Consider the following 25529-nt stretch of genomic DNA (forward strand, 5'->3'; position numbering starts at 1 on the left):
ATCATATAGAATAACATCTAAAGTTTGTTTTGGGGTCTAGTTTATGAAATTTAAATCTGTGTTATATAAGCTGTTATTATTTATAAGGAAATTAGTAACATAACAAACAATTCCAAACTTTAAAACATGTATACATACACCCACACACAAGCAGAATGGAAGGGACAGCTCCATTGAGACACACAGCTGAGTAAGATAATACCATCTGAATAAAATTAATAAAAGTGTTGAAGTAGCTCAGGGGAGGGCTGAGAGATTGAGACTGGCTCAGTGAGACATGCATCACACCTACAGCTCCTTAATTATCCATTATGATTTTCCCTGTTGTTCACAGCTTACTGTGTAAACAAGCACAATGGTTTCCTTTTTTTTATCTAAACTGCCTTTTATAGCACTGTAATAACCTAAATATGAGTGCAGTCTGACTGCAGGATTACTGACCAATGGATATGAACACACAAAGGGTTCTTTAAGAGATTCCAGGAAGAATGTTTGAAGAAGAGATGCGTGAGCCTGAAGAACATTGTAGACGTTTAAAAAACCTTCAAATAACGTAGAGGTTCGTCCTAGAACATGATGTTCTTCAAATTCAAACATCTCATAAACAAAAATGGTTCTCCTTAAATTGGGTCTTTAGGGAGCCAGAGGTGGTTCCACCATGGCATCAGGGAAGGAGCCCTTTTTGCCACAAGAGTATGGGAGGTTATTGTTGTTATTATTTTGTTGTTATTGTTTTACCTGACTTTAGCTTGAGGCCTTACAAACATAGTGCATACAGTGAGGTCAGTCTGAGACCACTTTGAAAAACCTGGGAATTAGGAATTTATTTTTTTCATTTCAATGGAAAAAAAAAGAATTGTTTTTTGAATTGACAAAGTTTTAGAGTAAAAACAAGCAAAAAAACAACAACAACAACAAAAAAACATTGATAGCTTGTGACAAAGAAAATGAAAATGAAATATTACATTTTCTGCACTATTTCTAGGCCATTATTCAAATATGAGCCCTGCTCATGTTAAGGCCTTTGTACAAAAAGGTCAGACTATTTTCAGTCTTGTCCCATTGAAGTTTGTGTTCAGACGACTCTCAGATGAAACTTGTGAAGTCCATATTGACAATGTAGTTTTAAAGAAAAATTAGTACTTAATTAAAGAATAATGAAAAATAAAATCATTTTCACTAGTGATCTCAAACTTTTGGACTCGTATGTTTGTAGTTGTTCATGCGATTCTATCCTGACATGATTTTTCTGTTGTGGCCTCCATATTTGGGACAGCATTTCTGGATCTGCTGCTCCACACTAACATAGCGAGTGAATGAGTGAATGATGGCTAGAATTACTCACCTGACTTTGGAAGAGCAAAAATGTTACCTCGACAAAGTCGAAAAAATAGGTTGTGATCCTCACACTTAGGCCGTTTTAACGTCTGATGTGGACTCAGACCACTTTAAACGGCCCCAAAACCAAACCAAACTGAGACCACCTCTCGAAGTCGTGGGCTGGAGGTGCTATAGGTGATGCCAGGTTGAGGACTGAATCAGGGAGTGACTGCCTTGCCAGCCTTGGGAACCAGCCTTGCGACCTGAAGGTTTTTTAGTACATAAAACTAATGTGAAACTGCCCCATTGTGAGACTAATAAGGGTCACTTAATCTTAATCCTAATACAGTGGAACATCACAAGAAATGCAAGAATACTTACATACTATATCAGTTTTATAGTAGTTACCGGATCTGGCATAGTATTTGCTAATGAGTCAGTCTTCAGATTAATAACTGAATAACTGGACCTTTTCAACATGTTCAAATATCCAGAATATCAGACGGCTAGTGTCACTTCCCTCTTCTCACCTTTTCCCTTTTCCCTTCTTCTCATGCCTGGATTAATTTCTCTCCTCTCAGCCGGTGACCAACAACAACCCATGGATGCTGCTGTACTTCATCTCCTTCCTCCTCATTGTCAGTTTCTTCGTCCTGAACATGTTCGTGGGTGTGGTGGTGGAGAACTTCCACAAGTGTCGGCAGCACCAAGAGGTGGAGGAGGCCAAGAGGAGAGAGGAGAAAAGACTCCGCCGCATGGAGAAGAAGAGACGGAGTAAGAAGGAGTGTGTGGGAGAAGAGAGAGAGAGAGAGAGAGAGAGATTGTTGAGAGGCAGAGTGAGCATCACACAAAGGACAGGCAGAGAGAAGGAGCAAGTGAGATGTTAGTGGGGTACAGAGGTAAAGCCTTTAAGGCCACCACACACCGGATGTGCTGCATGATGTGGAGGAGACTTCACTTGAAATTCAAAATCAGCCAATCTATTAGATAACAGACAAATGCTAATGGCCTGTTACCTCAGCAAAAAGGGTTATACACTGATCAGGCATAACATTATGACCACCTCCTTGTTTCTACGGTGATTGTCCATTTTACCAGCTCCACTTACTATATTGGTGCACTTTTGGACTGTAGTCCATCTGTTTCTCTGATACTTTGTTAGCCCCCTTTTACCCTGTTCTTCAGTGGTCAGGACCCCCATGGACCCTCACAGAGCAGGTAAGGGTCCATGGGGTACCTGACCACTGAAGAACAGGGTAAAACAGATGGAGATGGTTCTATGTACAATCCCTTTGAAAATGGTTCTATAAAGCACAAAAAAAAAGGGCCCCAATATTGTTACAAGCCAAATAACCCTTTTTGGTTGCGTTGCAAGTTCAGTTGGAGCAAACATGGGGACTCTCTGGGGTTCCCTGAAGACTGGTTTGAGAACTACTGCCCTAAAGAACCTGTCAATGGATGGCTCTTCAGAGGATTTTTGATGTAAATGTGAAGTGTGAGTGTGAAGAACGTTTTTTTTTTAAGTTTAAAGAAGCCTCAGAAATAGATTCCAGTAATAAAAAGAGTGGACGGAGCCTATTTGCTAATTTGGATAGTTGCAGAGTAGAAGGGTAGAGCACAGCAAAGAGGAGAAGGACAGAAAAAGACCAATAAATTCATGTACTTCCGCAAACCCTTGTGTATTAACAGACTTACAGTACATTGATGCTTAAGTAAGTTGTCCTTAATTACGCGTGTACAATAGCACATTGGAGTGGTTTGAGAAGTAGTGGAAGTAGGTCATGAGCTCTCTCAGGTGTGTTAGACTCTGAATGGGGTTATGAGTAATTTCAGCACATTCACAGCTTTCTCTTTCACTGTGGAGTATTAATCACACACCTCTTTCTTCTTTTTTCCCTCTCTCCACTCCACCATCCTTCATTTTCCTCTAATATCTCACTCTCAGATCTCAGCTGTCGCCCTTACTTTATTACTCATTCCACTTTTCTCCTGGTTTCTTCATTTATTTATCCCACCTAATCTCTGTCTCACCTATCTCCTCTTTTCTTCTTTTCACCTTTTCTTCCCTCTCATTCAACAGGGTCATCATCTTTTTTCTGTTTTTCTTGACTGGTGGTTGCTCAGTTTAACTAATCAACTAAAATCTATCATTCTTTTGTTTCCGCATCATCCCCTTTCTCTGGCTTGGATTTCCTGTAGATTTCGCCGTCCGCTAAACAATATTCCTCAGCAACTCAAGTCAGTCAATCATTTCACCACAATAAATGAAAAAGCCTTACCTTGAATTTATTGGAATAGTTTGGTCACATTTTATTTTTTGTCCTTTATGGCTTGCAAACAAGTGTGGAAACCAGTTTATGAAGCATTCTGGGCTAAAGCTAGAGTTTAATATGTTGTTTGTCATGTTACGCATTCTGTAGCGCAGTATTGTATTCCCAGCCTTATCAGTCTGAGAGAATTCAAGATTTTATATTCAGTTCACCACTATTCTCTCACTATAATACCCAGCATGCATTGCGCATGTCAACCAATCCTAGCCACTGATGTATACGGTAATAAATACAACAAAGCAAGCATTTGTCAAAGTTTATCTCAGTCGCCTTACCTCAGAATTGTAAAGAAACAGCAATTTTGTCTTTATTTAGGACAAAATGGACACCAGAGGCATGTTTTCTTTACATTATTCACCAGAAAATAGAAGCCAAACTGAGGTAGGTTGTCTAGATAGCCAACCACCTTATCATTAGCTTTTAGTTTGTTTTCCACCTTATTCGACAAGTTATTTCTACATAAGTCAAATACATTTCGGCTTTATAGCAGTAATCTTTCTTCTGCATTTGCCAGCTAGCAAAGAAAAGAAAAAGTAAAAAAAAAAATCTGACCTAATACATCCACTCGAAAACATTTTCAGAACTTTCAAAGTTCATTCCACCTTCAGGATACATCATCAGAAGGAGGGATTTCCTAGTCTTTTAAACAAAAAATCCCACTTCAGAGACCACTGCAGCACCACTGTAGGATGCGCGTCAACATGTTTACAATAGATTCGTTAGCTAATAGTAACATTTTTATTTATTTTCAACATCTGTTTATTTATTTTCAACATTTCAATTTGAAAAAAAAAGTACATTTACTGAGGAAAACATCAACCAGGCATTTACAGAATAGGCAAAGTACACTGTAAAAACACTGTTTGTAATAATAATAATAATAATAATAATAATAATAATAATAATTCATGTACTACCAAGTAAATTAACTAGTTTTATTTAGTCTAAATAAACACTTTAAATGAATGATTCTTTCAAGCAGTATAATTTTTTGAGCTGAATAAAACTAGTTTAATTGCTTGTTACCACATGGAGTATTTAGTTATTTATTTTTTAGGTTGAACTGACAAGTGATATTGTACAGTGTAATGTGCAGAATCATGATGCAAAATCAACCAAGAAATGGTTAAATCTTCATTAGGAAGCTGACAAAACAGTGCTCTGCATAGCAGAGCATGGTAAAACTTTCTGTACAGTTTTGCTATTGATTAACTATTAATTCATGTTCGTTCATAAATCTCTCCTGCTGCTGCACCTCCTGCAGTGATTTCTTAGGGGGTTTGAAGCTTTAAATGGATATTTGTAGTGGATGAACTTTGTACTGTTACAAAGGGCCTCAAACAGTGTTTACAAATGCAGTGCAGTCTGTTACATTCTGAAAAATGATTACTCACTCACTTTCTTTTACCCCCACCCCCCCCCCCCCCTCTCTCTCCTTGCAGAGGCCCAGAAGTTGCCGTACTATGCCGGCTACAGTCACATCCGTTTGATGATCCACTCCTTCTGCACCAGCCATTATCTGGACCTCTTCATCACCCTCATCATCTGCATCAATGTGGTCACAATGTCACTAGAGCACTATGACCAGCCTAAGGTCAGAATAGTACCCACCTCAGACTGACCAATCAGCAGCCGCCCTGGGCTTATTAGAAGTTTTTGTCATTGTATCAGTTGGGTCATTTTTTTTAAACCTAATTAACTGCCTTTTCCATATTCATAACTTTCAGCGCATTGTGGATTGACTGGACCAATTAAAGGAATTCAGTGAGAAATCATATCTATTAGACTTTGTGCTCCTGACAGTGTATGATATTGTTATCTATAAAATGGACACAGTTGTGGGCAAAATTCAAGGCTAATAGTGTGTTAGTGCAACAGTCTGTCATATAACTGTTCTGGCTGAGATCCTCCTTATAGAAAGTCATATTATTTTCACATTTGAATAGAATAACACATATTTTTTGCAAACTTTACACGTGAAACACATGTGACTTTTCTGTAAGGGTACTTAAAAAATCAGTCTGTCCAAAATGAAAAACGGAACCATCAGTATTGTTATCTGTTGTAATCATGTCCAACTCATAACATGTAGTGGTGCTGCAGTAGTCTGTAGATCAGGGGTCGGCAACTTGAGGCTGTTTTACTGCCCTGTTTCGGCTCCAGAGCAGAATTAGATATTTAGGTAAAAATGCAGTGATCCTCCTTTGCAGTAAAATAAATCTCTGCTGATGGTTTTTAATATTTTTAATATAAGATGATTATCAATCATTTGGAGACAAGTGGCATTTGTAATCTCTCTAGCTGGTTTCCTGATACGTTTAATGTGCAATGAGAAACTGTCAAACATTAAAAAGTCACAAAGCTCAAATCAGATTATCATTTACCACCTTTTGGTTAGAATTTTCCTGGTCCACCTTAAATGGTGCTGCAATTGCATTCAGGCACCATTTAAGGTGGAACAGGAAAATTTGCGCAAGAAACTGGCAAATGAGAATCTGATCAGCTTCGTAAAAATCTAACATTCAGAGACACCTTGCAAGAAATTATTTCACTTTTGTGGAAAAGTTTCCTGTTAGAGACGTGAGAAAAGCGGCTATAGCTGAGCTAAAGCTTAAAGCAGAGCAAAGTAAATCTGCGTTTTCATGTATATGTTTTTATCTATATTAATATATCAGCAGTCCCTGAGACTTATTTCAAAACAGACATAAAATGTTGTGGCTCCCAAGGTGGTTTGATTTATGTTGAAAGGACAGAATGGCTCTTTTTAACATTTAGGTTGGTGACCCCTGCTGTAGAGTGAGATCTTCTGGTTTAAATACTAGGAAATACCCCCTTTTGATGATGTATCTTGAAGGTGGGAGGAGCTTTTGTAAAACTTTTGTCACTTTTGGCTGGACGTTTGTGCTGTTTTGCCAATTTATTTCTCTTTTATTTCAGTGAAAGCAGAAAGCAGACAGATAGCTAACATCACTGCTTGGTAGCGAAATATCGTATTACATGCTTATTTATACACCTTTTCAAATCATCATTACACTGGAGAGAATAGGTTACTCAAATGACAGAAATGTGGGATCTAATGAGGAGAACAACAAACTGGAAGCTAAAGTTAGCAGTGTAGCTAGACACCTTACCTCAGTTTGGCTTCTTTTCTCTGCCTGAAATGGTAAAAACGTGTATCTGGCATCTGTTTTGAATTAAATAAAGACAGACTCACTGTTCGGTCACAGTTTGTTTCGAGACTGACGTAAGAGTTTTACTACTGTTTTTTTTTGGTTGTAAGATCAGTGGCTAGTGGTCATGATTGGATGACATCACAGGGATTCCCAGCAAGTGTGTGATATATCTGCATAATTAATGCTGGTTGTTGTATTTAGAGAACTATGAAGAACGAAAAGATGACAATGAAGCTGAGGAATACAGTGCTGTGTACATAAAACTGCATAGAACAACAAATAACCTATTAAACTCTAGTTTTAGGCCAGAATGCCCTCACAGTTTGAGGCAGTTACATAATGATTTAGGCCTGAATAGGACAATAGCAACATTAACCTCATAGTTCCAGTGAAAGCTAAAGAAGCAAACTTCAGGCCTTAGCTGGTCAGCTGCATTTGAAATAAGGGGGAACTGTAAAAACTGTGTTTTTCGCTGAACTATTCCTATTCGCTGAACATGAAAACGGTCCACCTCTTGTATTTTAAATGTCCCAATCTCTCTTGCTCTTTCTCTCTCTCTCTCTCTCTCTCTCTATCTCTCTCTCTCTCTCTCTATCTCTTTTTCTTTCTCTTTCTCTATCTCTCCTCAGTCCCTGGAGACGGCTCTGAAGTACTGTAATTACTTCTTCAGCTCCACCTTCGTGGTCGAGGCTACACTAAAGCTCATTGCCTTCGGCTTCCGACGCTTCTTCAAAGACAGGTACGGCCGCCCTCCGCACTAAATACTGGCAGGAGGGCAGCAAGTGCGCACACGCACACACTCTCACACACCCTGTTCGGAGACAGTAATTGATGAAATACACTAATTATTCCCCTGCCTGCTTCCCTGAGTCACACTCTCTTCCCTCAGTCTGATGGATCCATGCGCTATTTTGCGGAAGGATGCTGTAATTATGCCAATCTGCTGCTTAATGTTTATTAATGTATGCGCAGTCACGTCACTTTGGGTTTAATTGAGAAAAGCTGCAGTGATTAGAAATCGGTGCTTACGTGATTATTCCAAATGATAAGCATGCTTAGTTACAGTTATTCCTGATGTTCAAGGTCAGATAATATGGATTAATGCGTCAATAAGAATTACTGCATTGATGATACAGGTAAAGTTCAAGGCTATTAGTGCATATCTAATAACTGGTGTAAGCACTGGTGTTTAGTTCTCATGTAAAGCAGGATATGAATGTTTAGTTCATTTGAGTGGTTTCTAAAACAGCAGTCTCAGCCTCAGATGCTCTGCCCACACATGAATGGACTGTCTGATAGCTCCTGCACACTAAGCTGACCGCAACTATGAGAATTTGGTAGGTGCATTGTGATTGCATGTGAAGGCACTTCTGTTCAGTGGGTCCTGTGTGTCCAACGTGAGCACATGTGATAGAAAAAGAAAGTGATTGAGGTTTTTGGAGAGATATACAGATGCTGGTTTGAAAAAAGTTTATAAAAGTTTTGCAAGAGTTTTCTTTGGAGCATTTAGATGATTTTAAGCAAGATATGCTTGCATATTTTGCTGACACATATCAATGTGTTTCACACAGCTTTGCTGCAACAATAGTCTGTCGTTGAATGTTTTGAATCTCAGCAAAATCCATTTCCTATCAAAGTAGGTGGTTCTTTTCCACATTTGGGTGCCAATGCACCAGACTCTCTGGCAACGCACCAAGACAGTAGTGGTCATTCTTTGATAGTAATTGTCCATGCCCTGCCCACAGATGCATTCTTTAGTAGTAACTTTTGCTAGGTTGGACAAGCTTTACAGAATGTTGGCAAATATCCCATTCAGCCTTATCAATTTAGGGTCGAGTTTCCAGTAGAGTAATGCAGGGAAAGGGAATTCTATCCCCGTCCGTAGTGTGTCTGATATCTTTGTCTGATGTGTCTGATACCCCCCCCCCCACACACACACACCCCAAAAGCTTCCCCACCTTAGCTCATCATAACCCTCTGCTGTCTCTGCTGAAATATAAAATATGTCAGTTTTTCCATCCTATAAAGGATTTTCAGTATATTCAGTCATATCACATAGCATACCGGCCTACAGCTGGTGGGGGTGGGATGAAGCACGAATGAAGGGGAGTTGATGAATCGCCTGTATATAGTACAAACCTGCTGTTTAAAATGTAAATAAATGTAAATAAAAACAGAATGATTTAGTAATCTCATAGACCTTTTTATTCACAATAGAACAAATCACATGTTGAACATTTCGTGAAAAACATTAACTCATTTAGAACTTGATGGCAGCAATGCATCTCAGAAAAGTTGGGACAGGGCAATGTCTACCATTGTGTAGCATCCCCACTTCTTTTAACAACCGTTTGTAAACATCTGGGAAGTGAGGAGACCAATTGCTGGAGTGGACACTTTTGGAAATGAGGTTGTAGAAGGATCACTAAATCATATATAGAAATGATATAAATGAAATCAGTAAAACAATTAGAATGAATAAAGTCATTCTAAAGAGATATGAAGCAGCCGGTCATGTAAACAACATTCAAATTGTGGTAGCTTTAGTGGAAATAAATGGCACTTGCTGAAATGATTTCACAGTGAGCCTGATGACCAAGACCGCCGTGTTATTTTAACAGAAGATAATGTATTTGTAAAATAGACAATGTCAAACATTTGATGTCATTTAGCCTCAACAGAACTGTGTGGGTGCGAGGGGGGGGGTGCAAGACAAACATTTTTGCAGAAGCAGGCAGCAGTAACATGAAATCTTGTGAGAGTAGGTGGGCGGGTATGAGACTGAAAAAAAAGTCCTCTACTGTACAGTATAAGCATGACTGCATTAATACCCGTTTCACATTGCACAAAGGATTTCACTCTCTGTTTGCAGCTTATTGTTCTGACGGATTATCTCATTTAACCCGCGAAGCAGCAAAAGAAATGACTCACCTATGAGCAGACAAGTGTTTGGCTAATTCTGATGCCTCTGTTCAGTTGATGGTAAGAAAACTTCAAAGAGGAATCCAAATCTGGTATTTTTTTTAAGTTGTTTTTGGCTTTTGAAATGAATAGAAATCAGAGGTCTGTCTGGCTAGTGGGTGTCACTCAAGCACATCTGACCATATTTGGAACTTTTCATTTAAAATATATGCACACAGAAACTAAGACGTCAAGGCCATGGTGGGTTAAGCAGTTCCGTAGCAACATTTGTGACTGGAGGGCTAATAACATAAAATATGGGATCAGTCTATTAAAGAAAGACACATGGGTTAAATGAAATGAAACACCATTATCTGCTGTGGGGAATAAATGGTTCTTTCATCACCATTCACACTGTGTTTATAGGCTTTTCATTATCGATGCCACAATAGTATTGTATAGTTTATCCCCATTCCTGCTGTCACAGTGGAAATAAAGTAAGATTACTTTTAAGATACCAGTACATTACCATAGAAATCTGCAGTATTACTGCTATCGTCTATCCCCGCTCCCATGATGTGGGTCTGTGGATTGTGTTGCTGTTACTAATCGACACTTGCCAAGTTGGAAATAGCATTTGCTGCCATGCTAATGTTAAAATACTTCCAGGCTATCCTAACAGTGCAATCCTTCACATGCATAGGAAATTAATGTTGCATAAATTTGAAATTTAGAATGTATTCAAAATGTATGTTTTCCTTGTAAGTCTTACACACTGCACCGTTAATCAAATGCACAAAACTGAAAAATTGTGATTACACAAAATGATACAATTAAACATGATGCACAAAATAAAACAAATGATTCTTTGTAGTTAACTACATAAAATGATGTCAATAATCATGGTAGACTACATAAAATGCAATTCATCTTGATTAACTACATAAAATATTTTGATTTTGACAAAAAAAAGTGGTTTCTCATAAGCTTGATTGGGATTTTTTGCTAATGTTCTTTAAAGCTTGTCCAGCGAAAATAGCCTGAGTAGGTCAGTTGTAATTTGTTATGCATAGCCTTGACAGAAACTTAAAAGCAGTTCAGTTCATTATTTATCCTTTTTTTTGGCCAAAATGAATGAATATTCCATTCCACCTTTTTCCTAACCCTGTGCGAGTGGCGGTGTGTTTGTGAGTGTTGTGTGTATTGCTGTTGGTTTTGAATCTTGACCCATTTACGGTGCAGCGAGATCAGTGCTTCTCTCTGAAGCCGACGGTGTGTTCGTTATGTAACCGTATGGAGAGGTAAGGCCTGCTGTTTCTGTTTGAAACCCATTTTGTGAAGCAGCCAAACATTTCTAGGGCATATTTTACCATGTGGTGCATCTTGTATTTATCTTCAATTTTGTATCAGTCGGTAAACATGTTCTGCACTACTAGCTGTGATATTTAACATGAAAAACACAGCAGATCCATTTACATGGTGTCTAATATGCCACTATAAATCGCCCTGAAAGCTCATATGGAATAATATAGCTCCAACAAATAGGGTTGCCATTGCAGTGTAAGTGCCTTCGGCCCTTTCTTTCAAAATCTCTTCGACCACGGAGGGTTTGGATACGTCTCTTCTAATGTTTTGTATGGAAACATCAGTCTAAATGTTTATGAGGTCTCAGCAGCATGAGATGATGATAAATGTTGAGTTGGATTGATGTAAAAGTGAAAATTCCGATCTGTCTGTTCAGATTGATTCTCATTGCCACGTATCGCTTATGTATCAGATTTCAGTGTCACATATGAAAGCGTCTCAAATCAGAATTGAAAATATCAGATTCAGAAAATGTCAGATGTGTTATTTGTGACACACTGACACACATCTGGATCACATTTGAAAAAACAGATCCGATTTGGGCCACTTTTACCTGCTTGTGAACACAGACTAAGTAAAAAAGTTAACAACATTCCAAACCTGGATTTTTCCATCCATATGCATGTCGTAACCTTCATCTGTGCATTGAATGCACATCTTCGGATAGAAGTAAACAAAGTGTAATAATAATATCACAGCATCACACACTTTTTTGCTCCTTAGATGGAACTCTGGCTTTGCTGTACCTCTATGGTTCTGATGGCCCAGTGAGCCAGTTAATCCAAGCATTTACTCTGTATATAGCCTGTTTATCAGTGGATTGAGGGAATCATTTCATTTTCATAGGCTGAAGGCAATTATATAATTCCCGGTCGCCACCAGCATCCAGAGAGAGCAACAGTAGCTGTATATTCCAACTAATGAGTGCATATATCATGCATCTCATATATGTAGTCAATGGTTCCAACTTTTCAACAGTTTTTGCTGCATGTCATGAGAGAAACTGTAGTTTTCCCTTGGTAATTTGCTGTTTGGCTTTGCCAAAACAACTCATACCTCCTGCATCAGCAATTTGCTTTAATAGTAAATACTTTTTTAACACTCATCGTTTTTTATTAAAGATATAAGGCTGTGCATTACTGCGATTGTATCATGGAAAGAGTGTTCTTGGGCATGACATGAGTGTTTCCAATTCCCTTCCCTGTGATAAAATCGGAGTACCACACAGCATCAAGTGGCTTATTGCTTTTATAAAACAGGGACCAACATAAAATCTGATAAAATGCACAATTTTTAAGAAAATAATTTAAAATTAAAGTTTAATTAAAGTTTTATAAATAATGATCGACATCAACTAGTATTCAGCTGGTCGCCCATCTCTCTAAATTGTGGGCATTTCATGAATTTTTACTCTTTGTCGTATAACAAAGAATGTTTGATAACACAGAACTGTGTAATGTATAAACCTTCACTTAAAAGTATTTTTTGGTCATCAAATTACAACTGCGAGTCTTATTTAGCACCAATCCCGCAGTGCCCCTCTAACACTGGGGCTGAATTTCAAACAGTTCCCTGCTCCCTACATAGTGCACTACGTAGGAATTGAAATACTGGATCCTGCAGCCCAACAGTGCAAATTATAGCTCAGAAATAGACATTTTGATTCAGCCACATCCATACTCAGTAAATAATGTACTATTTGGCTGTAGAGGCTGTCAAAGCGGTGCGCAGGAAGCGGCATTCATGTAATAATAATAGGGACAACATTAATGATCAGAATCATATGATTTATGTCTCTCTCTCTCTCTCTCTCTCTCTCTCTCTCTCTCTCTGCCTCTGTCTGTCTCTGCAGGTGGAATCAGTTGGACCTGGCTATAGTGCTTTTATCCGTGATGGGCATCACTCTGGAGGAGATCGAGATCAACGCTTCTCTTCCCATCAACCCCACCATCATACGGATCATGCGGGTGCTGCGGATCGCCCGTGGTGAGTCACTGCGCTCACAGTTTAGTTGCATTCTGCTCTTTTTATCCCTCACTTCTCTCTCTCACCTTCCTCATGGCTGCACTCCACACGTTCACTGCAGTTTCCCAACTGCTCATCTACAGAGTTAACAGCAAGAAACTCTCAGATTCTCCAGCCATTAGATAATCATCTCATCTCTCTCTCTCTCTCTCTCTCTCTCTCTCTCTCTCTCTCTCTCTCTCTCCCTCTCTCTCTGTATCTCTCTCTTTGCCTTTCTCTCCCTCTCTCTTTCTCCACCTCTCTTGCTCCATCTTTTTCTGTCTTTCTTTCTTACTTTGTCTCTTTCTTTCTTTCTTTCTTTCTTTCTCCCTCTGTTTACATTGCTGTCTGCCTTATAACTTTTTCTTTTTTTGCGCTTTCTCTCTTTTTACTACGGAAAACATGCCTGTACTTAAGTCGTCTCCCCTCACACCCCCCTCCCCACTATACCCCCCCCCCCCCCAATCTGTGTAACAATATACAGCAGTAGGTGTCCTGACCCCAGCGTGAAGCGGCCGTAATTACAGCCAGGCGATATGTACAATGAGCAGTGAGCGAGGCGCAGGATGGAGAGGGTAGGGCACAATGCTGCCGTATTGGAAGGGTCTCTTTCTCTTTGTGAAAGCTAATGATTGCTGCCTTTCTGTAGCAGGCGGGAGTGTGTGGAGGGAAGGTGCAGAGAGGGCAGCGTGGTGGGTCGCAGTGTTTCTAAGGAGAGCACTGGTGGTAATTAATGGCTCTTACAGCCTCTCTTTCTCTCTGAGGGTTAGCCAGGACTGCAGTGCCCCCACATCCTCTCTCCACTTTAGGTTCTGACATTGGTATTTCACATTCCACTTCAATTGAGACTGCAGGGATTTCCATTAAGAAATTGCTCTGAATAGTTATTATACATGTTGCTTATTATTCCTATTATTTTTCTCCTTTTCACAGTGCTGAAACTGTTGAAGATGGCCACAGGGATGCGTGCTTTGCTGGACACAGTAGTTCAGGCGTTACCGCAGGTACACAAATAAACCACACTGTCAAAACACATCGTCTTGCATTTATAACAATATGTCTAATGCCCAGTTGCCAATCAATCAAACCAGTCTGGCTTAAGAAGAGGTTTTGAAGTCCTTTACATGCCATTGGCCATTTGAATGGTGCATGACATCATTAGAATTTCTAATGGGCATGGGGCTTCTGGCCTATGTACAGTGCAGCATGACATCATATTTAATATTCATAGGACAGTGACAGTCACAGCAGTGTGGGGGACTGTTCTTTCGGTCCCAGTACAGTGAGAGAAAACTTTGGCATATACAAGCCTGTGATGTGCATGTTTGAGCCTGTGGTAATGCAAAATAAACCATTCATAAATTGTTGTGTTTATACTATGAAATCACATAAAATAACACTACATATCATTATTAAGTGCAGAAACCTCAATAATTCACTTTACAAGTAGCCTTTCATTGTCTGATTACCCACTAGCGTAATTATAATTCCTAGCATTTCAAAGGGAATTCCTACTGCTTTTATTTACGGATATGTGAAGCTTATAACAAGCATACAAGTAACATATTCTATGTTCTATATGCAGTTTTATTGTGACTTTTGATCTGAATTTGAAGCTTATTTCTCAATATTATTATTAACCAGCCCGTTAGCCTGTTAGCTACCTGCTGACCTCATCTAGTAAGGGCTGGATAAAGTCCAGTTATGGAGAATTAAAGGTGTAAATCAGTTAAAGGGAGTCTAGAACAGGTTATAAGCCAGTTAAAGAGAGTTTTCACCAATGATCAATAATGTTAAACTGGCAGATGTTCATTTGGTTTCATTTGAAAGATGAAGATTTCCACAATATTCCGGCTTTTCCTGCTGTGAATTGATGCAGTACTGGAGGATTATTTTGGGCAGTATCCAGTGAACTCCTGGCAATGCAAAATGATGTAGAGGCATATAAACATTGAATTTACTAATAACTGCATGAATTTTAATATTTATAGCCTTAAGCAGTTTTTTAAATCAATATTTCATCTAACAGAATGTCATTGTACTTAACAGATGAAGTATCACACTAAAGTTTATCTTTAAGAACTTTAAAAAAACCCACTCTGTTTACAGTTATGCATTTGCTTTCACTTTACACTTTAACACATTCCTAATGAGACTTTACTCAGCTCATGTAAGGTAAAAGGAAGAAGTTAAGGCCAAGATGTTTTATGCAAGTATTTTGACTGAAGCACTTGCTGATATTACCAGGACTATTAGTGGAAAGGCCCTAGTAGTTGGGCAGCCTATGGCCTTTTTTGGCAAATGTTTACACCTCAATGCAAAGCCCTCCACAGCAGGGATGGAGAAGTACAGCCTGGAGGTCAGCACACTTTGCTGATTTCCCTGCTCGAACATTCCAGCTGAGCAATTAGCTGATGAGTTGTATCAGGTGTTTGAACAGGAAAAACACCCAGCTGGATGGTCCAGGACCAGAGCTCCTCACCTCTGCTGCACTGGGTCAAAGTGCTTGAGTAAGTGAAGGGGAAGAACCTACTTATGCTGTAGTTTTGACCTTACTGAGGAGCTTGTGACCTAAAGAAACTAAACTGGTGAAGTTAATCCTTAAAGGGACAATCTTTAAAGGGACGGTTTAGTTTATTTACAATACACTCAGACTTACAATCTATATATATATATATATATATATATATATATATATATATATATATATATATATATATATATATATATATTTATTTACAGTGAGGAAAATAAGTATTTGAACACCCTGTGCCTTTGCAATTTCTCCCACTTAGAAATCATGGACGGGTCTGAAATTTTCATCTTAGGTGCACGTCCACTGTGAGAGACATCATCTAAAAAAAAAAAAACCCTGGAAATCACAGTGTATGATTTTTTAATAATTTATTTGTGTGTTACTGCTGCAAATAAGTATTTGAACACCTGTCAATCAGCAAAAATTCTGGCCCTCAAAGACCTGTTAGTCCACCTCTAAAAAGTCCACCTCCACTCCACTTATTAATCTAAATTAGAAGCACCTGTTTGAGGTCGTTAGCTGCATAAAGACACCTGTCCACCCCACACAATCAGTAAGGCTCCAACTACTAACATGGCTAAGACCAAAGAGCTGTCCAAAGACACCAGAGACAAAATTGACCTCCACAAGGCTGGAAAGGGCTACGGGGCAATTGCCAAGCAGCTTGGTGAAAAAAGATCTACTGTTGGAGCAATTATTAGAAAATGGAAGAAGCTAAACATGACTGTCAATCTCCCTCGGACTGGGGCTCCATGCAAGATCTCACCTCGTGGCCTATCAATGATCCTAAGAAAGGTGAGGAATCAGCCCAGAACTACATGGGAGGAGCTGGTCAGTGACCTGAAGAGAGCTGGCACCACTGTTTCCAAGGTTACTGTGGGTAATACACTAAGGCGTCATAGTTTAAAGTCATGCATGGCAGGGAAGGTTCCCCTGCTTAAATCAGCACACGTCCAGGCCCGTCTTAAGTTTGCCCATGACCATTTGGATGATCCAGAGGAGTCATGGGAGAAAGTTCTGTGGTCAGATGAGACCAAAATAGAACTTTTTGGTCTTAATTCCACTCGCTGTGTTTGGAGGACGAAGAATGATGAGTACCATCCCAAAAACACCATCCCTGCTGTGAAGCATGGGGGTGGAAGCATCATGATTTGGGGGTGTTTTTCTGCACATGGGACAGGACGACTGCACTGTATTAAGGAGAGGATGACCGGTGCCATGTATTGCGAGATTTTGGGGAACAACCTCCTTTAATTTAAAGCATTTAATGCTTTACAAAACCACATTCAAATCTATCCCAAAAGAGACTGGAAGTCAGTGCAGTGATGCCAGCGTTGGTGTGATATGTTCTCTGTTGCGTGATGCAGTTAACACCCTGGCGAGCAGTCGTCCTTTCTTTTTTTTTTTTTTTTTTGCAGTGATCTAGTCGTGAGAAAACAAAAACATGTGTCAGCTTCTTGCACTCATGACTAATATATGGCCTCATTCAGGCAATGTCTGTCTATGTGTCAGACGGCAGATCGAGTGACACTGTCAATGTGAACCAGGTTTCATATCTCTTTATTAACAAGGATTGCTGTGTTAACCTCTTGATCTCCAGGGTATAGTCTGTCCATCTGACCTTACATGACCACATCGTAAAGCCAAATTATTCAGTAACTACAAGAAATAAATGTACATTTTTTATGTTATGTTATTTATTTATTTATTGTAAAAGTTCCCCTCAAATGAACAGAACATGTGTTTTATGATCACACCCATATCGCTATATGCTTACAATTTACTGCTGAAAGCCAAAAATCTTAGATGCTCTTTGTATTAGTTTATAAAAAATTATTTTTACTGAGTTTATCACTGAAGAGACGCCATCTGTTTATAGCTTATAGCCCAGACTTGTGGAAAAATGGGTTGAAAAAGAGTTCAGCTTCTTCTATTATGAAGTTTTAAAATGACATCACCATCTTTTTGACTGGAAAGTAGACATTTACAGCCTCATACGACACCCACCTTCTGAATGTAGCTTATGAAATATGAAAGTTATGAAGAACATGACAACGTGCATTTTGGTACCACCAGTGGTCTCAAGGAGTTTAAGTGGTTACGTTTTAGGAAATGTCTAATTATCAAGTTAACAATCAGCAAGGTGGGAGAAGCTTTTGAAAAACTTGCTTTAAGATGGGGCTTTGGTGGTGGGCTTTAATGATTTTTTTAGTTTTTTTCTGTTTCCTTAGCTAGAGAAGAAGAGGCTAGACAGCTAAGGAAGGTGAATGCACGTGGTAATAGTGTACTTTACTATGAGCACGTTTACGTATTGTAGAGCAAATCAATACTTTACTCAGAGAATTAAACGCTAATCTTCAAATAAATTTATTTGTTTAACACTGTTTTGGATTAGCAAGGTGTCTAGACACCCTATATCTTTTTGGCTTGTTTTCACTGCTTGTGTGATGTAAGCTGTAACGCTCGTTTTAGAACAGCTTTGCAGTCACAATTGGTTGACACCACAGGGATTTTCCAATTGGATGATACATGTGCATGATACATGAGAGTCGTCTATTACAGCAGCACAAAGTACAGTAAAGATTGAAACAAAAGCAAAAGTAGTGTAGTACACTGTTATAGAGATACATAAATAGGAGAAGTAAAGACATATAATAAAATATACTAAAACAACCATAAATTATAATGTGCAGTATGAGAAAATTGCATAAATGTTAAACAAGTGACATTGCAGTAGTGCATGTCTTGTCCAGTGAGTGAACTGAGTGACGATACACTGTCAGTGATAAGAGCTGTGCAATATGTATGGGTGTATAAACAAGTGGCAGTGTAATATACAACGTGTATGGGTGTATAAACAGAGTGGCAGTGCATAGTAAAGAGTAGAGATGTATAACGTCCATCATGAGCTGTCCTGTCAGTAGCTCAGTATAATGTCCCAGCACAGTGATGAGGTGTTGTACAGTGTGACCGCTGTTGGTACAAAGGATCTCCTGTACCCTTCCTCACTACAGTCGAGCTGATTGAGTCTGTTGCTGTCTGACCAGTAGGCCATTAAGGGGGTGTGATGCATTGTCCAGGATAGCAATGAGTTTTTTAAGTGACCTTCTTTCGACCACCAGTTCAAAACCACCCACTGAGCTGCCTCCCTAGCAGACAGCACCCACAACAACAGACTGGCAGAAGATCGCCAACATCTTGCTACGCACATTAATGGACCTGAGACTTCTCAGAAAGTAACCTCTGTATACAGCTTCTGTGTTGACCTTCCAGTCCAGTTTGTTGTCGATCAGGACATCCAGATGTTTGCAGGTGTCTACTAGCTCAGCATTCTGAGCCATGATGGCAACAGGACTGATCGTGGTCCTCTTCCTCCTGAAGTCCACCAACAACTCCTTGTTCTGGGTAACATTGAGGAGTTTCTTTAAATAATGAAAATTACATACAATCTTGAATTCTGTCAAACCGATGAGACTGAGGGATACAATACTGCTTTACAGACTACTGTGAAAAATATATAGTAATATATGTAATATAATATATGATGTAATATAATATATCCAACTGTAGTTTTAGGCCAGGCCTTTTTACTTCACCTTGACAACCCATGCTGACAAAAACCCATCAAAATCAGCATACCTATGTTTGAAAGTTCAGACTTTCATTAACAGTGTAAAGTGCACATGCCTGTGAGGTACAGCTAATTAGAATAAGACGAATAGTGCTGAGCTAATCTCTGATAATATTCTCCTGTCATGGATGAATGCTGATCCATGTCATTACGGCCACCAATCCAGGCCCTCACTCTCTACGTCCAGTCCCGTCCTGTGGCCTTATCACAAGGACAAATGGGCCAAATGAACAGAGAGAGGGTAATTGAGGAGATCTATCACTTTTTGCCATTGAAAGGGCAGAGATGACCGATTTCGGTAATGACATGCACGCCACTGCCCTTCATTAAACATGTTATTTCATGTAATCACTTTGAAGGTTAAATTTTCGTTAAAGCCGCTTGATTTACTTTCCGAGGGGGAAAAGTAGGTTGTTGTGGGTGTATTAGATGAGAAAGTTTTATAATCTTGTGATAATGCCATTGTAGCTATAGCACACCCACTCAGAGCTGGTTCCTTTTAGTGTGCTGTAAACTGCTGAAAGTTAATTTGCAGCATTCTCATTCCTGTGGAGCTCTTATAGCTCATCTAAAGAAAACAGCTCCTATAAACTCTCAGTTCCATGGCTTTGCTCCCAGAAAGCACATCAGCTGAGCCGCCCTATGCAGTTTCTTTTGTCTTTTATTCCCAATGATACCAGCGAGAATTAAGAGTGCTGTGGTTTGTTTGTTTATTCATCTTGTTTTTCCTAAATTTTTAACTATCAATTATATATATTATATACACTGCTCAAAAAAATAAAGGGAACACTTAAACAACACAATATAACTCCAAGTAAATCAAACTTCTGTGAAATCAAACTGTCCACTTAGGAAGCAACACTGATTGACAAACAATTTAACACATCAATGCGAGCTGTGGCAAGAAGGTTTGCTGTGTCTGTCAGCGTAGTGTCCAGAGGCTGGAAGCACTACCAGGAGACAGGCCAGTACACCAGGAGATGTGGAGGAGGCCATAGGAGGGCAACAACCCAGCAGCAGGACCGCTACCTCCGGCCTTGGTGCAAGGAGGAACAGGAGGAGCACTGCCAGAGCCCTGCAAAATGACCTCCCGCAGGCCGCAAATGTGCATGTGTCTGCACAAACGGTTAGAAACTGACTCCATGAGGATGGTATGAGGGCCCGACGTCCACAGATGGGGGTTGTGCTCACAGCCCAACACCGTGCAGGACGCTTGGCATTTGCCAGAGAACACCAGGATTGGCAAATTTGCCACTGGCGCCCTGTGCTCTTCACAGATGAAAGCAGGTTCACACTGAGCACATGTGACAGACGTGACAGAGTCTGGAGACGCCGTGGAGAGCGATCTGCTGCCTGCAACATCCTTCAGCATGACCGGTTTGGCAGTGGGTCAGTAATGGTGTGGGGTGGCATTTCTTTGGAGGGCCACACAGCCCTCCATGTGCTCGCCAGAGGTAGCCTGACTGCCATTAGGTACCGAGATGAGATCCTCAGACCCCTTGTGAGACCATATGCTGGTGCGGTTGGCCCTGGGTTCCTCCTAATGCAGGACAATGCTAGACCTCATGTGGCTGGAGTGTGTCAGCAGTTCCTGCAAGATGAAGGCATTGAAGCTATGGACTGGCCCGCCCGTTCCCCAGACCTGAATCCGATTGAGCACATCTGGGACATCATGTCTCGCTCCATCCACCAATGCCACGTTGCACCACAGACTGTCCAGGAGTTGGCGGATGCTTTAGTCCAGGTCTGCGAGGAGATCCCTCAGGAGACCATCTGCCACCTCATCAGGAGCATGCCCAGGCATTGTAGGGAGGTCATACAGGCACGTGGAGGCCACACACAATATTGAGCCTCATTCTGACTTGTTTTAAGGACATTACATCAAAGTTGGATCAGCCTGTCGTGTGTTTTTCCACTTTAATTTTGTCTGTGACTCCAAATCCAGGCCTCCATTGGTTAATAAATTTGATTTCCATTGGTGATTTGTGTGATTTTGTTGTCAGCACATTCAACTTTGTACAGAACAAAGTATTCAATGAGAATATTTCATTCATTCAGATCTAGGATGTGTCATTTGAGTGTTCCCTTTATTTTTTTGAGCAGTGTATATTCATATGTAGAAATCAGGGCTTCTAAGCAACACTTTAGTCTGGAATAACCTTCCATGCAAGCATTATGTTAATTTAATGTTATTTGCTGTAATGTAGAAGAGAGTCCATTGTTTGGGTTCGGATGCCGTGTGTATCCACACGGTTTTGCCAATATTTGCAACAGTTGTATCTGATCTCCATTTGATCTCGTTAAAATGTCCCCTTCCCTGCTGTTAGAGCAGATGGGTTCCCCATATTTCTGATGGAACTGACATAGCGCTCAACATGAGCTCTAGCTGCCCTACCTTGGCAGTCCCATAATACCAAACAATTGAAAAATTATTGTTGAAATGTGTGTAGTTGTATATACAGTAAGGGGAAGCAATTATTCAGACACTATTGTTTTTGTTATTTAATAAACGTTTAGCTTTGCATAGATAATGTCTTTTGATTTTGTACTTATAATGCTAAACCAAAACATTTTAGATTTGTATTTATGAGCATAAACAAAGATATGTTTAAAAAAATGAAACTGATAAAGCCATAAAAAGTGCCCTTGCCAAATTTGTTGAAATAACTAACTAAATAAATAAATCAATAAGAACACTGCAGGTCCTGACTTTGTAGATCAGCCCTGTTATTTTCTGGTTTGCAGAACATTTTTGTTGACATTGTTGACATTTGTTTCTTTGTTTACTCATTTATGAGTCATTATTCTCTTGCACCATATCTGTTGTAAATGTTGCGCTTACACTGGCTAAGGCAAAACTCCTTTGATTACAGTAATTAGCTAATACCGTGCTGATTGACTGTGTTCTGCAGGTGGGGAATTTGGGTCTGCTGTTTATGCTGCTGTTCTTCATCTACGCCGCTCTGGGTGTGGAGCTGTTTGGAGAACTGGGTAAGAAAAACTCTTAATATAAACACCAGCTGTTCAACCTGATGGCATTGATTGCAGTATTATAACTCTGACAGCCATATTGACAGCCATCATTGGTAAAGATGGGCAAATCAGGTGATGAGAAATGTGCATTTGTGGTTAATTGGTTCAGTATCACACTGAAAATGTGTGAAACAAATTAATTTAATTGAAATCTGAAAAGGTCAGATAAGAGAGGTATATACCTTGCATACACTTGTATTTCACTTATATTTCCCCACCTGAGTGTTATGGGACTTTTAAGTCATCATTCATGACTATATTTACTGGATTATATATAAATGGGTTATAAAGGTGACACAGATGCCAATTTCACTTCAATCATCATCGTGGGAAGGACTAAGAATACACTAATCAATTGAGACAAACGTGTGTTGACCTACATAAATGAAACGATGACTCTAAAAAAGTAGCTACTCAACTGAAACTGGCCATATCTACTGTTTAAGCAGTAATTATAAGTTTAAAACAACCAGAGCTGTAGTGAAACTGCCTTGATGAGGATGCATACAAGGATCAAGTGGGAGATTTGCTGGAGCTGGAAGCATCTTGTGGCCACAAAATCTCGAAAAAAATGACATGTATCCAGTCATAAATGTAAGTGCCTCTTAGGGACTCTTGGAACTTTCACTTGAACTGGGCTCTGTGGTCAGATAAGACAAAACAGATGTTGGAAATCCCTGGAGGATCTGGAGAGATTCTGATTTTATGTTTGTTTGTTTCTTTGTCTGCTTGTTTATTTGTTTTGCTGAGTTTTATTTTTTTAGACTAAATTTACTTTGATTAACACATTTTTTCCCACATAATTTCAGTGTGAGACGGAGCTAGTTAACCACAAAAACATTGTTTTTCACCCATCTTTTCCAAATAATTATGGAGCTGATTGTAGCCATGGTTAAATGTGAGATTGACTATAAGCGCATATGTTCAACTGAACAAAATCAATCCCCTAACTGTTTCCTATTCATAAGGGTTCAGTTTCTTAAAGTGTCCTGAAATCCTGAATTGGAATGCCAAAAAAAAAAATCATGTTGAATGATAAATTGTGACATATTCTTATGTATTATTGCTATGCCCAAGAAACTGCTAAAAAGGGATAAGAGCATTCCTAAGCCTTAACTTTCATTATAAATGAGATCTATGAATATGCACGATTATGCAAATACTAAACGCTCCCTGGCTGTGCCATTTCCTGCCCTTCCCCTCACTACCCTTCACGCTGTCTTTGTGTTTAAGCAGATGAGACTGAGCTAAAACAACCCAATAATCCTTAAGATTCTGTCTTTACATTCTCTCGATTTCACTCACTCCACTGCGCCTCTTTATTCTCCACACTTGCCTCAGTGCAACATCAGTCCAGAATTACTGATGGTTTAGCCTTCTCATTAAACTAAAGGCTCTAGTGCTAGAAAAGACATGAATTAAAAGTAGTTTAAGCCAACAGCTTCACACTTAAATACACAGGGTTACCCACTTAAATTTTAGTCTTTGTTCAATGAACTTGCCCCAGCAAAGCTTCAATAAACTGTATAAAGCTGTTTAGGCGTTCTCTTTGAGCTAACACAAGCTGCTAATGCTAAAAACTATCCACGGAGCTGCCAGACCATGCCTCTCGTTGGACCCTAGTGGCGATGCCATGGGACCTGAGGGCGGGGGCAGCGAGAGGAGGAGCAAGTTCTCTACCTCTCGACTCAGGTGCTCATGCTTCCCTTATTGAAAGCCAGCTGACGCTGGGTTTGCATCAGCAGCAGGGCTCATTGTCGGCGCTCAGAGCTCAGGCCCTGGCTGCATGCAACTCTTGTCAGGGCTTTGCACATCCTCTCGTAACCATGAAAGGTTCATAGTAGCGCCTCATGAATCGCTGTTTTTAGATAGAAATGTGTTTTAAATGGAAAAGTTTGATTTCCTGTTTGCTGGAATAACACAAATATTAGGCTATATAATCATGATAAACCATCTAAAAGGAGTTAGCCGTTTAAAGAAGGGTTTGAGGCATATCTTTTTCTACTTGTTCAAGAAGCTCTCCCATCTTTCTCTTACACTGTCTCCTTACTATATCCCTGTGAAGTGTGTAATGCAGATCATCCGTGCGAGGGGATGAGTCGTCACGCTACATTCGAGAACTTCGGCATGGCCTTCCTGACGCTGTTCCAGGTCTCTACTGGTGACAACTGGAATGGGATCATGAAGGTGAATTACAGTTATGAGTCTACCTTCCATTAAAGTGCAGTAGGTGAACCTCAGCCACTCAATATGTCAAAGAAAGTGTAAGCTCAGTGTAGACTGGTCTCTAATGAGTGAGTGTCCTTTTCTTCAGGATGAAGTCTGTTTATAAAATGTTGATTGTGTAAAACAAAAAATCGCAATATGATGCAACATGGGTGAAAGATCTCATTATATAATTAGAAATCACATAAGCAATGGGTAACTACTTGCCTAAAGGGCCTATTAAAAAGGACAGTGTTTAATGTGTGTATGAGTCCATATACTGAAACTAAGCTGAAATTTGTGATGTTTCAAAATAGGGGTGGGAGAAATCTCGACTCTTAGATACATCGTGATGCGGATGCGAACAATTCTGAATTGATTCACAAATCAAAATTATCGCAGATGAGTGGCAGCCAGTGTTTCATGTTCTCCAAAGGAGAGCAGTGAATGAGAGCCTTCCAGTTCACTTACCACAACACTTCCATTTGATTTATTAATAAAAGATATTGGAAGCAAATTCGTTATGGATCTTCAGAAACACTTTGCTTTAAAAGTACCAAGGCCTCACAGAATGAGAAAAAACAAATCCTGTATAGAACAAAGATGCATCGGTAATCGTTTTATAATCACATTGTGGCCCTCTGAATCAAAATCGAATTGAATCATGAATTGCCTAGAGATTCCCACCCCTAATCCAAAACACTTGCATTCCTTTATTTGGCCTATAGCAGAATAGATAACCATCACATTGATGCGTTCAGGAGTGTTTTAGCCCAGATTGCTTTTTGGATGGGGCACAATATAGGACAGTAAGTCGGATCTAGAACCGTTTACATGTATCACTTTGACAGGCAGAGTAACCAAAGCGGCCTGTTTAGTTCTAATGGATAAAAGGAGGTCATATAAATAGTAGCTACTATTTTATGGTAAATCCACACAGATGTCATAAGAAACAGAAATTATATGATATGGTCCATTTCTTGTGTTTTTCTTGTTGATGTAGTCATATTAAATATTTAGTCATGGGCTTA

The 25529-nt window shown here is 39.6% G+C and overlaps 1 protein-coding gene across 2 annotated transcripts in view; it reads left to right on the plus strand.

Annotated features, from left to right (window-relative positions):
• Positions 1-25529, plus strand: part of LOC108430011 (voltage-dependent T-type calcium channel subunit alpha-1I-like) — a 362256-nt gene that overhangs the window by 301733 nt on the left and 34994 nt on the right. For both annotated transcript variants that reach the window (XM_017702138.2, XM_017702139.2), the window contains exons 25-31: positions 1902-2094; positions 5093-5244; positions 7453-7562; positions 12942-13075; positions 14027-14097; positions 22173-22251; positions 24359-24480. In XM_017702138.2, the coding sequence (XP_017557627.2) occupies positions 1902-2094; positions 5093-5244; positions 7453-7562; positions 12942-13075; positions 14027-14097; positions 22173-22251; positions 24359-24480 (861 nt within the window). The remainder of the gene's footprint in view (positions 1-1901; positions 2095-5092; positions 5245-7452; positions 7563-12941; positions 13076-14026; positions 14098-22172; positions 22252-24358; positions 24481-25529) is intronic.

The sequence above is a fragment of the Pygocentrus nattereri genome, chromosome 30 (assembly GCF_015220715.1).
Source record: "Pygocentrus nattereri isolate fPygNat1 chromosome 30, fPygNat1.pri, whole genome shotgun sequence".
NCBI lineage: Eukaryota > Metazoa > Chordata > Actinopteri > Characiformes > Serrasalmidae > Pygocentrus > Pygocentrus nattereri.